This window comes from Antechinus flavipes, chromosome 5 (assembly GCF_016432865.1).
Source record: "Antechinus flavipes isolate AdamAnt ecotype Samford, QLD, Australia chromosome 5, AdamAnt_v2, whole genome shotgun sequence".
NCBI classification, from domain to species: Eukaryota; Metazoa; Chordata; class Mammalia; order Dasyuromorphia; family Dasyuridae; genus Antechinus; species Antechinus flavipes.
The window spans coordinates 123,039,767-123,053,546 of record NC_067402.1 but is presented as its reverse complement, the minus strand read 5'-3'; the positions used below and the strand labels follow the sequence as shown (position 1 = coordinate 123,053,546).

The window sequence follows — 13,780 nt, the reverse complement described above, 5'->3', positions numbered from 1 at the left end:
AGATCTGATTCACATGCTAGCTCTGACATATACTAGTTGAGTGACTCTGAAGAAACAATCTAGACTTTTAAGTATATAAAATGATACTATTCTCATATAGGAAGTTTCTTAAATTAAGAAATTCACAGGTCTTTAGTATATTCCTTAGAAATGAGAAGATTTAGAAGAGTAATGAGTATATACATGTCTGGTTACTTCTTAGAGTTCTTACTTACTTTAAAATTGAGCATTACAAATACCAAAATGATAACTCTACTTCATTTGTTACAGAGGAAATGTGATCAGTACTGGCCTGTTGATGGTAGTGAAGAATATGGAAACTTTTTGGTCACACAGAAGAGTGTTCGGGTACTTGCCTATTACACTGTGAGGAACTTTACTCTTAGAAATACTAAGATAAAAAAGGTTAGTTCAGTACAAGTGATTATTCAGTCAAGCAGAATTCTTTAATTATTTAAAGTACTTCCATAATCCTTTATTTACCATCTTAATCATCAAATGAGGATTAATTTTCATATAATTTGAGTATTTAGCAGATTTTATTATTTTCTAATGCATTGAAAAAGTCAAACCATACATAATCTATATTATTAACCATCCATTAACCAAAATGTTTCACATACTAAGCATTTTGATCATAACAAATAACGAAATATTTGCTGTGCCAATTTAAATAAATTTTTGAATGTAGAAATCTATTATGGAAAATTTTAGACTAAATACATATGGCTCAATAAATATTTGGATTAGTATATAGCTTTCAATCATCAATAAAAGTTTCCCCTTGAGAAGCCAAGAGTGAACCTTCAATTGCAAATCAGGGGTTACATAATTTTTGATGCAGTAGACATTACAGTGAATATTATTTGCTATTTATTGCTCATTATCAAAATATTACTTCTACCAGCAGAAACATAGAAAACTATAAGAGGATAGGAGTTCTTCACTTGGAGTTGTGAATATTTTTTAAAATATTTTGATAAGTGTAATTCTCCTCTCTCCAAAGCATTTAGGGTCACACAGTAAGTGTTAAGTGTCTAAGGTTGGATTTGAGTTGATAGCAGTATCTCAATAAAATTGGTTTCCTTTGTAATCTTTTGTTTTCATTTGTTGTAATCGTTTGTAATATTTTATTTTATGAATTGAAAAGCATTATTCCAAGGATGGGTACATTGGCTTCACAAGACTGCCTAAGTGTTAACTTCTGTTAAGAATCCCTTCTCTTTCCTGTCATCAAAGCAGAAAGGACTAGATGGAGATTAGTGGAGAATAATCAAGCCATTTAATTCAGTAGTTGCTTACTGATAACTACTCAACACTGTGCTAGGCAACATGGAGGTTATAAAAGTATGGGAAGTAGTTCCAAAGTTTCTATTCTAATTGTAGGAAACAAAGTATGCACACATGAAATGAATGTGAAAAATTTCAAAGTGCTGCTGTCCCTTGTTCTTTGAACTATAAATGATACTTTAGAAAGTCAGTCTATCAATGTGAACTGATGGCTATTTTCTTATAAAGATTTCACTTTGTGAGGTTTAAACTCTAGGTATGAACAGCTCTCTATTTATTGCTATATTTAATTTTTTTTAATGTGAATGGGCATAAAATTAAATTAATATTGAAAAAAGTCAGAGTAGTGAATAGCATACTTGAATGCTTTGGAAGTCCTTGTTCTATCCTCACTAGCCAAGGTTTTCAGAGCAGTATCAACACTGAGTTCACTCAATACAGTTCTACAAATGGGGAAATGCAGTGGGAATTCATCATAAGATTGTGACCAGTTCACCACACGGGGTGAGTTATGATCATAACAGAATCCTAACCAAATCCCAGCATCTAACATAAAAGATTGGAGTATAAAAGAAGCAAGGGAGCTTCAGGGAATGCACATCTGATCTCTTTCCAAATTTGACAATTTATATAAAGCACCATTGAAATCCATATAATAAACCTTTATTACATATTTACTTTGTGCAAAAAGTACTACAAAAGGTACTAGAGAATATCAAGATTAATAATTCTTAAACTCATGGAATTTATAAGTTCATAGAGATTGATCAAAGATGGACAGAAGCCACTACACCCAAAGAAAGAACACTGGGAAATGAATATAAACTGCTTGCCTTTTTGTTTTTCTTCCCGGGTTATTTATACCTTCTGAATCCAATTCTCCCTGTGCAACAAGAGAACTGTTCGGTTCTGCACACATATATTGTATCTAGGATATACTGTAACTTATTTAACATGTATAGGACTGCTTGCCATCTTGGGGAGGGGGTGGAAGGAGGGAGGGGAAAAATCGGAACAGAAGTGAGTACAAGGGATAATGTTGTAAAAAAATTATCCTGGCATGGGTATTTAATAAAAATAATTATTCAATAAAAAGTCAATAAAAAGTATTTAAAAAAAAAAGTTCATAGAGGCCTCTAGATGTTGTAATGGAAAGGTTGTAAGACTTGAAGTCAGGAAGATCTGAGTTCAAATGCTGCCTCAGACAATTACTAGCTGTGTAACTCTAGGTTATGTTTATTTCTCAGCTTTAGTTTTCACATCTATAAAATGAGATAACAATGGCGCTTACCTCATAAGATTGTTATAAGATTAAAGTGAGTTAACATGAGAAATACTTTGTAAACATTAAAGTGCTATATAAATGCTAGCTATTATCATTCTAGTTAGACCTGGTACAATATACACAAAAACATGTATTATAATACAAAAAAGAGAATAAAAGAGACACAGGAGAGGCTCATAGTGTTGTGAGAGATACAAGGAGAGAAAATATGGTATCTTGCAGGGAGTAATCAGGGAAAACTTCATGGAGGAAGTAGCATTTAGGCAGGACCTTGAATGAGGAAAATGACAAGGAGCAAAGGGTTAATAATGAGAAGTATTTCCTGTACCTAGAGAGCAATGAAAAGAGAGCAGGTTTAGGGGATCATTTGAATAGTTCAATCTAGAAAGAAAACAGAAGAGTCTCCCCTCTTCGGTTCTATTCCTCCAGTTTATGCTCAGAGTCATGTGTTAGCTCTCTAGTTCATGGGTTGCTCAGTTTGATTTTAGCTGTAACCCTGGAGTTCTAGCATCCTAACACTCAGTCCATGTGCTCCTATAAACAGCCTGTGGACACAATTAGCTCTTAGCAAACAGCATTTACTAAATTGGTATAGTAAAAAGGATTACAAAACATTTCCTCACATAAATCTTGACACTCTGCCACAAAACCACAGAAACCCTGGGATTGATAGACTCCCACTTAAAATACAGTAGTAATAGATCACATGTAAAAGAAACACATGTGGCCAAAGCAATTAAGTTTGTCCTTTCTCTCTTAACATAGTGATCACAAAGCTTTCTTTGAGTATAATATTATCTTTACTGAACATATTCCTCAGCAGGGATCTCAAGATCAGTTCTGTTTTCTGATTCAACTCTTTTCTCTGTTGCCTAGGGGTTCTTTTCTTTAAAGTTACTTCCTCTTTTAAGTAACTGCCTTTCTCTCTGTGGCTTTCTCAATTGTCTCTTCTCCTTGATGGATGCAGTGCCCCCTAGTAGTCAAGTAATTCTCCTTCAAAGATACCTAGCAAAGACAAGCCACTGAATGCTCCACAGGCAGCTTCCAGCTTGCATTGTTTCTTGTTCTTGAACTTGAAAACTCCAGCAAGGTTTACTTATTTAAAGCACCCAGGAACACGACTAATTTGCTAGTTCAGAAATCATGTTTCCTTCTTGGTTCAAAAGAAAAGTTAAAGCTCACAAAGGAATCACTTAGAGTGGGTGCAATTTTACAATGAATTTAATATTTTATTAACACCGAGTGATTATATTGTTATATGTATTTAATATAATATTATATGTATTTGTTCTGGGAGATTTTGAGTTAGGCAGAAACCAACTCCTCAGCAAATATATGAAGTGACATAATGTGTTTCCTAGAAAGAGAAATGGAAGTGTCTGGGCTAAGTAATTCATTGTACATATGATTGTTTTTAACCCTTATTTATTCTTTAAGGGTTCCCAAAAAGGACGACCAACTGGCCGTTTGGTAACCCAGTATCACTATACTCAATGGCCTGACATGGGGGTCCCAGAGTATACTTTGCCAGTGCTCACATTTGTACGGAAGGCATCACATGCTAAACGACATGCAGTGGGACCTGTTGTTGTACACTGTAGGTGAGTTTTAAAAGCAATAAAAATATCTTATTCTGAAACTATATGATTACTTATGTTTCATAAAAAGAAAGCTGTTTCAATAAAATTTTATTCAAAAATATGTGATTTTCTACACTCAGTGAAATTCATAAGTAAAAATATATGATCTCTTAAATTTCCATTATCAACACTTGCCTGTAATCTTTGGGAGACTGAAGCTGGTGTATTAGAGGTACATTCTGAATTCATTCTGAATTACATTAGGGCTAAAGCAGATTAGGTGACTACACTAAGTCCAGTACCAAAATGCTTACAAAGGGGCACACTGGCATAGGTCAGAAACAGAATGGGTCAGAGCTTTTGTGCCATGAGGAGTCACTATTTTTCCAGACTGTTCATTTTATTCTCTTTAGCCATGCTACATTCTAGGTAAACTGGCCTATTTGCTGTTCTCCTGGTTTCTTGTTTCTTGGTGCTTTTGCACTGGTTGTCCACTTAGTTGCAGTGTTTTCCATTTCACTGCTATTTTTTGGAATGCCTTGTATCACCCTTCAAGGACCAGCTCAGATGATACTCCAAGGAGTAAACAGAGGTTTATTTTTTTCACATGCTGAAAGCATGATTTGTGTTTCTTCTCCATGTTGTTATTATATTCCTCTGATGGAAAGTACCTTGAAGGGCAGGCTATATCACCATTATACATCACCATTATATCACCCTATATCACCATTGCCTAGCACAGTGTCTTGTTAGATTCTTAATAAATCCTTTTTGCATAGTTTAATGAAATTATTGAGTGACTGGCATGTATAAGCCATTGTTCTAGGAGTTAAAGGGATAACAAAATACAAAATTTTTATCTATTTTATCTATTATTTATCTTTTATCTATTTTATTTTATATATTATCTGTTTTTAATAGATTATATTTATTATCTACTTTTTTCTTTTCCTTCAAGAAATTTATAGTGTAGAGTTCACCTCTATTTCTTTAAAGAACTTATATGAAGAAACTGAGGCACAGAGGAGAATGAGCTGCCCAAGCAGAGCTGGAGCTAAAAACTCCAGAGGTTCCTGTTCCTTTTCAAGAGTTCTTTCCAATATGCCATATTGGGTTTTTTTTAGGCTTTCTGTATACAAATTTCATTTTTACTTAAGGACCCTTTGTTTCCCAGTACTTCTGAATACGTAGGATAGTTTGTTAGCAAGAAGAAAAAAATAAATCTTTTTGATTCTCCATGCTTATTTTTCAGTTGCTGCTTCACGGCTGTAAACATTAAGACCCAGGCTTTGTGCTATTTTTGATGAGAAGATATTGGTATTTCATAAGGCAGTGATGATTTCCTTTTGAACCATGACTTAGCTATTTATGATTTCTGATCTCAGGAAAAGACTTAAAAAAAAAAAAGTTTGAGAGAACTATTTGATCTCTTTAATCTGATGTTCTGATGATAGCTAGTCTGAAGAAACTCAGAAAAATGCCTGAAAAATAGCTCTGAAGGTCAGGGATTGTTTCAGAGCAATAGAGAAGTAGAAGGCTATTGTGTATGAACAGGTGCTGATTTTCCATTCTAGCACTTCATCCTCTTGGGAGCATTTGAAAAGAAGCCTTTCCTATAAATCTGTCCCTCTGGCAGTGGTTCTGAAGGAGTCAATAGATAATGGTCCTTTATAAATGACTTGGAGTTCGGCTTTATTTCCAGAGATCTGACTGAAATGACATTTTCAGCAGAAGGGCTTATAAAATTCCACGCTTTATTAATACCGAAACCTTCACAACCATATCTTCCTGGTAATATTGACACATGGGCCTTTTCTTCTTGAAACCAAAGCAGTACTGCATGAGACTAAAGCTTTTATTTTCTCTAAGTATATTTAAAAAAAAAAACTCACCATGATAAACTGAATCAGGTTTCCTGTAGGAAAAAAAAACCCTGTAGACATATTCAAACAACTATTTCTGTATAAATATGTGAAATGATCCATTTGGATTTGGAAGGCTTGTCCATATTGCTAAATCTTTTTTGATGGTGGATAGCTAAATCATTCATGGGTTTCATCTAGTTTCAGCCCAATTGTGACCTATGTTCAAATTCATTTTCCATGCTTCTCTCTGAAGTGTTCCTTTGTTTTTATGTCCCCTTCAGTGCTGGGGTTGGACGAACAGGCACATACATTGTGTTAGACAGCATGTTGCAACAAATCCAACACGAAGGAACTGTCAACATATTTGGATTCTTGAAACACATACGCTCACAAAGAAACTACTTGGTACAGACGGAGGTAAGAAAGGATGATCTCAGTATTTCTGAATAATAGTTTATATTCCCATGATGTTTGAAGGGTTACAAAGCACATTTTGGCAACAACTTTGTGGAATAAGGAAAAAAATGTATTATTGTCTGCATGTCACTAATAAGAAAATTGAGGTTTGCAAGAATTAAATGACTTGCACAGGTAGCTTTTGGAAAAATATGGGAGATAAGTACAGATAAGATTCAAACCCAGAGTCTAGTTAAGACTAAACCCTTTTCTACTACACTGCAGAACATCACTAAAGAACAGATTTTTTTTTCTTTTTGCCATTATCAGAAAAGAAATTATCCAAGCTGGATAAACTGTTAATCTAATCTAGTGTGGGATTTGTGAACATATATTCCAGAGTCAGAGGCAGCTAGGTGGGCTCAGTGGATAGAACACAGTCTGGAGTCAAGAAGCTCTAAATCTAAATGTGACTTCAGATACATATCAGCAGTATGACTTTGTATGATAATCACTTATATCCTCTGTTTGCAAACACTGTGCACAACACTAAATGAGTAACAATGGAGTTAATTCTTTTTTGGGCTTTTCCTTATCCTAACTTGTAGGGGTGAAAGTGGATCAGTACAGATTCATTGCTTCTACAGCAGTGGTTCTCAAAGAATGGTCTAGAGAATCCTGGGGATCTCTGAAACCTTTTAGAAGGTCTACAAATTCAAAAATAGTTTTTATTTCCAATATGGTAAATGTCTATAAATATAACCCAGATAAACAAAAACGCTTTGGAGAGATACTCAATAATTTTTAATAGGATAAAGATACTGAAAACAAAAGTTTGAGAACCACTGATCTACAGGAAGCAATAATAACAACAACTCAGAGATAAGCCCTAGCAATGGTTTGCCAGCAAGGGTCATAATTCAAAGAGCAGTAAACTGCTATTCCTCAACATGGCTTCTTTCTCTCTACTGTATTGAGTAAACATCATAGAATTTAAAGTTGGAAGGGATCTTGTTGTTTGTTTTTCAGTTATATCTGACTCTTCATGACACCCTTTGAGGTTTTCTTGGCAAAGATACTGAAGAGATTTGCCATTTTTTTCTCCAGCTCATTTTACAAATGTGGAAACTGAGTCACAAGGGATTAAGTGGTATGCCCAGGGTCACACAGCTTTTAGACTAGGATTTGAATTCAGGTCTCCCTGACCTCAAGCCCAGTGCCTTATCCTTTGTGCCACTGAGCTGCTTTTGAGAGACCTTCTAGTCTAACCTCATTTTACATTTAAGGAAACTGAGGCTCCAAAATATTAAATGACTTTTCCAAAGTCATGTGACTATTAAGTAGAAAAGACAAGATATTTGAGAGCTACTTTTCTGATTCAAAACCCATTGCTCTTTCTACTTGTTTACATTACCAACTGACCAGTGGTGTGAGATAGAATCAAACCAGTGTATTTTTCTTTCTTTCACTTCTTTCATTTCTAAATTATGATGAATTTGGATTTAATGGGGTAGGCAATATTACTTTATTCAAATTCAAATTCAAATAAGTACAGTTGTTATATACATTTTACAGATGAGGAAATTGAGGCGGAGAGAGATTGTAACTTGCTCACGATCACATAGCTAGCAAATGTCTGAAATCAGATCGAACTCAGGTGTTTTTATTCCAGGTCCAGTGTTCTAGCCATTGTGCTACCCAGCTGTCTCCAATTTCTTAAATGATTGGAACTGGGGAGGGAATACTTAGAAATCACCTAATCAAACTCACTTTTATATATATATATATATATATATATATTATATAAATCACAAATCACTTAATAAATGTTTATTGATTGTTAAATCCCAAAGAAATTAAATAACTTTCTTCAGTTAGCTTTTGTATCTCTCTTTTTTCCAGTTGGTTAATTCTACTTTTGAAGGTATTGTTTACTTCAGTGGATTTTTTTGTTTGCATTTGACCAACTGTATTTTTAAGGAATTACCTTCCTTTTCCATACTTTCTCTTGCATACCTCTTATTTCCTTTCTTATCTTTTCTTCTATCTCCTTTATTTGCCTTTTATGAGTCTTTTAGGAGCACTCCCAAGAAGCCTCTTTGGGCTTGAGACCAATTCATATCACTCTTTGTGATTTCCTCTGTGGACATTTTGTCCTCATCTGAATTGGTGTTTTGGTCTTCCCTATCACCATAGTAGCTTTCTATGGTCAAAGTTCTTTTCTGTTTCCCACTGATTTTCTTTCTTTTTCTTTTGGTATTTCTTCTTTTTTAACTTTTATGGTCGAGCTCTGCTCTTGGGGTAAACAGGGTGCTGCCCTACCTGTGCAATGGGGACTGCCCTACTAGTTTGCTCTTTTATTGAACCAGAACCGAGAGTCTCAGTAGCTGATCTGCTGTGATTATCACCCTGCTTTTCCAGAGTCTCACCATTTACCTCAGTGAGACTGACCTTTCTTGAAGTTTTTTTTTTCCAATTTATATTGAGCTGGAGAGTAGTTTCATTCCATCAGACTTTTCAAAGGTGTATGGGACAGTGACCCTTACCCAATTAAAATCAGAGACTCAAGATAAAAATAAAAGGCAAAAAGGGATTTATTACAATCTCACAAGAAAGGGCAATTCCCAACAGACAAGGTGTCAATAGAGGAGTGAAAAGCAGAAACTGCAAAAGATGAAATTAAATAGACCTGAATGCAGAAGGACCCTCACACATACACACACTCTGTCCCTTTTCTCCCATTGTCTGGGGGAGTCTAGGCTTTCATTCTAAACATGGAAGTCTATCCCAGAAACAAAAGAATATTAGTAAATAACAAACTCTTAATTTAAATTTCCCTAGAGAACTGCTATATAAGCACATATTCTTGGATGAGAGAATTGTTATCTAAATTCCCAAAGCCATCAACACTTTTTTTTAAAAGTATTTAAATGCTAATTAAGGGGGGGAAACAGGAAGGGAAATGTTCATCCAAGACAATCAAATACTTACAGGTTTTTAACTATCTTGTTATTGCAGTCTCAAGTCACTTAGGGCATAGTTCAAAGCCACATTCCCATGAGAGGTCTTCACTCGGTTTATCCATTCAGATGCTTGGTTTCATGTGGTTTTTGAAAGCTCGAGCAGCTTCTGGCTTCATTCCATCATTTTAGTTCCACCCCCTGCCTGACTGAGATTAAGTAATTTGACAAGACCATATAGCTAGTTAATAAGAATTGAGACTGAATACTGGGTCTACCCATGGATTATTTTTTAGGCTGAATGAATCATTTTTTGAAATAGTAATGACCATTGTTCTAATCCTCCAAAAGGGACAAGATATTGTGCCACAGTTCCCTTTTAATTGTCCTGAGTCAGTTTCCCTAAATTGTCCTGCCTCAGTTCCTAATTGTTCTGCTCAATCCTGCAATACCATCCCTCTCTCCTAATCATGATGATTCAGTAAGGAGAAAGACCTTCTATCTTAGACATCATCAGAATATTGGTTGCCTCTCCCCATTCTTTCATCCCAATTTATCAGAATGCCTCCCCCACCCTGTCAGAACCAGATTGATAGTCCATTCCAGCTCTCAGTGCTCTGACTCTGCCCCGCCTCAGTCTACCCCTGATAGCTTAGAGCCATATGTGTATATATACTAATGGCAAGCCCACATTAGCTTCTGGATGCTTTGGACCTCAGCCCTGGGTTCAGCATGCCCCCAGCACAATCTCTCCCTTTCAAATAAATTATTAAAAACTCTCTAATCTCTATCTTGCCTCAGTTTCTCCGGCATTACAAAAAGACCAACCTCTCAATTTATATCAATCACTCAAGCATTTATTAACTACTTATCAGATCAACTGTGAGCCAGGGGATATAAATACAAAAGCAAAACTATCTTTGCCCTGATATCTTTTTAAAATATATATATACAGACACACAAATTTGTACATATACTATGGAATGTTGTTCAATAGTTTCAGTTATCCAACTCTTCAAGAATTCATTTGGAGTTTTCTTGGCAAAGATACTGGAGTGCATTGTTATTTCTTTCTCCAGCTCATTTTACAGATAAGGAAACTGAGGCAGACAGGGTAAAATGACTTGACCAGGGTTACATAAGAAGCAAGAGTCTAAGGTTAGATTTGAACTCAGGAAAAAGAGTCTTCTTGACTCCAGACCTGACAGTCTATCCCTTATGGCACAGTATATTTGCATTGTGTGTGTGTGTGTGTGTGTGTGTGTGTGTATGTGTGTGTGTGTACAAAGTGGAGTACATGGCAGGGCAGGCAATCAGTACAAAGGCATGGAAATGGGAAGAGTGGTGTGTGTGAAGAATAGTAAGTAATCTGATTTGTCTACACTATAAGATGTGAAGTTGAAAAATAATGTGGAAAAAAATGGATGAAAAAGTAGGAGTGTGGCAAGGTTATGAATAACTTCAAATGCTAAAGAGGGAAGTCTCTATTTGATTATAGATAATAAAAAGCCACTGGAGTTTATTGAGTTTCTGGGAGGGGTGATTTAATCAGATCTTGTGCTTTAAAGTCTTGGCAGCTAAGTCAAAGATTATTGTGGGGAGAGATTTGAAACAAGAGACCAGTAGGAAGTTGGAAGTTGGAAGGCTGCTATAATACCCCAAACAATCACTAAAAGTGAACAGGGCCTGATATAAGGGCATGGCTATGTAAATGAAAAGATAGGGAAGTGCCTCCCAAATTCTATCACTTCCATCCTTTGTTCTATCCCTGGCAGCACAGCATTTTGTACTCCCTAGGACAAGACCCCTGAGAAACATCTCCTAGTTTCTGCCCATCTCCAGCCTGTCCCAAGGTTTTCTTGAGCTCTGGACTCAGGCTACTTGCCCTAGAAAAAATCCATCTCCCAACTTCTGTGGACTTCTGTACCTTGGGCCCTCTTCTCTTTAAAAAAAAAATAATTTATTTTTAATTTATGAAATAGATAAGTATTTCCATAATTTAGTAGATGATTGCATATGACATGGCAAATCTATTAGATACAACTTGTTGTTCCTTTTAAATATATGATAGTTATCATGTAACTTTCTTTTTTTTTCTTCCTTCCTCCTCCCCTTTTATTTCTTTATCATCTCATTCATCAATTTTATCACATTCCATGCTTTTAGTTACCAATTGATTTATGTATCCAATCCTAGTATCTCTCTCTCCTCTGTTCCACTCCCATATGACCAGTTGCCTTGAACATCTCATACTGGAGCTTATCAAACTCAGCATATCTAAATAATTACCTTTTTTCAAAGTCCTCTCCTCTTCTGAACTTTCCTATTATTGTTATTAAGTGCTCTACCATACTCCCAGTAATCACAAGCTCTTTGTCATTCTTAACTTCTTACTTTCACTGATCCTTTCGATCCAATCTATTACCAAATCTTGTTTCTAATTTCATATTCCGTCTATTTTACCTTCTCTCACACAAGTACTGTTTTATTGGCCCTCATCAACTATCTACCTTTCAATTGGTGACTATCTAGAGTCTCCTTTCACACCAATCTACCCTTCAATCATCTGTCAGAATGATTTTTCTAAAGCACTAGTTTACTAGATTATCCCATTACTTGGCAAATTCCAATGGCTTCCAATGGAAATTGTCAAATAAAAAATTTTACATATTGGTAAAATCACGGGTGCAAACTTGCCTCCTCTTCCCCCCCCCCAAAAAAAAAAATCAGTGTTCTTCCTTATTATTTTGCAAATGTTTATATCTGCAGTAAGTATAATAGAAAGTTTACATGACCTGGAATTAGGAGAAACCTGGTATCAACTCCAACCTCTGACTTTTACTTGTTGGGTGGCCTGGGCAACTTATCCAATCTGAGTGTCCATTATTTCATCAATGTAACAGATTTTATAGGTTTGGGGATTTTTTTTTCAATTTATAGTTTTTGTTTTTCTTACCTTTCACAGATGGGTTGGAGGAAAAGAGAATGGAATGAATTTGGAACTTTTTCTAAAAAAAATAAATTTTAAAAAGTATATGCTTTTTAAAATAATTTAAAAATTGAATGCACACAAAAATAATGATAAAGATAAAAACAGATAATATCTGTAGTTTTCATCTGACAGAATTATGAGTATGATAACATAATATATATGAAGCACTTGGTAAGACTTAAAATGCTTTCTAACAGCTGTACTTATTAGTATGTGTTTAGGCTTATGCTATAGTCCTTGTCTTTAAGCATATTAATGTCAAGAGTGGTACTGGCTAAAACAAACTGCACAAAATTGTGAGTAAACAACACAAAAGAGCAGCTAGGTGATACAATGGACAGATCACTGGCCCTGAAGTCAGGAGGATCTGAGTTCAAATTCGGCCTCAGACACTTAATGCTTCCTAACTGTGTGACCCTGGGCAAATCATTTAACCCCAATTGCCTCAGCAAGAAACAAAAGATCAAACACACACACACACACACACACACAAGCCGAGATAAAATGTTAAACATTAAAATATGCAGTTCAGAATATAAATTTTTCAAGATCTGAGACAAGGGGATGATCATTGAGAACTTTAGGACTCTTGGAAGGTTTCATAGAGGAAGTAGGATTTTAAAAGGGTCTGGAAAGAAGAGTAAAATTTGGGTGGTCGGAGAAAATTGGAGAGGGTATTATTTTTGTCCCATTTATGACATAGAAAAAGTAGGAAGAGAACGCAGAAGAATAAAGAATATGTAATATTTTCTCCTGTCTTTTCCGATGTCCTGTATCTAACTTCCTACCAAGAGATCTTATGAGCTTTCATTTTCAAACTTTAAAAAAAAATTATAAAGCCTTTGTCCTCCATAGATGAAGCACACTGTGGAAGTACAGGGAGAGCACAAGATAATGGTGCTTTGCATTGTTTTTTCCAGGAACAATACGTCTTCATTCATGATGCACTAGTTGAAGCCATACTTAGTAAAGAAACAGAGGTGCTGGACAGTCATATGCACGCCTATGTCAATGCTCTTCTCATTCCTGGACCAGCAGGAAAGACGAGACTCGAGAAGCAATTCAAGGTGAGTACTCACGGACACCCAGTTATCAAAGGAAAAAAAAAGTCACCATATTCTTGTCTCCTACCATTCTAATCTCCAAGGCCACCAGCATGGACTAAGTATCATTGGCGTGTATTTTGTATTTTCATTTTTAACAACTTGGAACAGAGACGCGGGGACAATTTCAAGGAGTTCCATAACTTTTTTTGTGTGAGAAAAAAGTTCTTTTCAGAAACCTTAGTCAGACTTGTATAAATGCCAAGTCAGACCAGGAAAGAGGGGCACAGGGAAGAATAGATGGAATGAGAGTAACCTGTCATATCAACTTTATAAGTACTCTTTACTTCTGAAAGAACCAGACCACTT

The 13,780-nt window shown here is 35.5% G+C and overlaps 1 protein-coding gene across 4 annotated transcripts in view; it reads left to right on the top strand.

Annotated features, from left to right (window-relative positions):
- Positions 1 to 13,780, top strand: part of PTPRZ1 (protein tyrosine phosphatase receptor type Z1) — a 246,362-nt gene that overhangs the window by 220,838 nt on the left and 11,744 nt on the right. For all 4 annotated transcript variants that reach the window (XM_051963556.1, XM_051963555.1, XM_051963557.1 and 1 more), the window contains 4 exons: positions 271 to 405; positions 4,013 to 4,176; positions 6,302 to 6,437; positions 13,289 to 13,435. In XM_051963556.1, the coding sequence (XP_051819516.1) occupies positions 271 to 405; positions 4,013 to 4,176; positions 6,302 to 6,437; positions 13,289 to 13,435 (582 nt within the window). The remainder of the gene's footprint in view (positions 1 to 270; positions 406 to 4,012; positions 4,177 to 6,301; positions 6,438 to 13,288; positions 13,436 to 13,780) is intronic.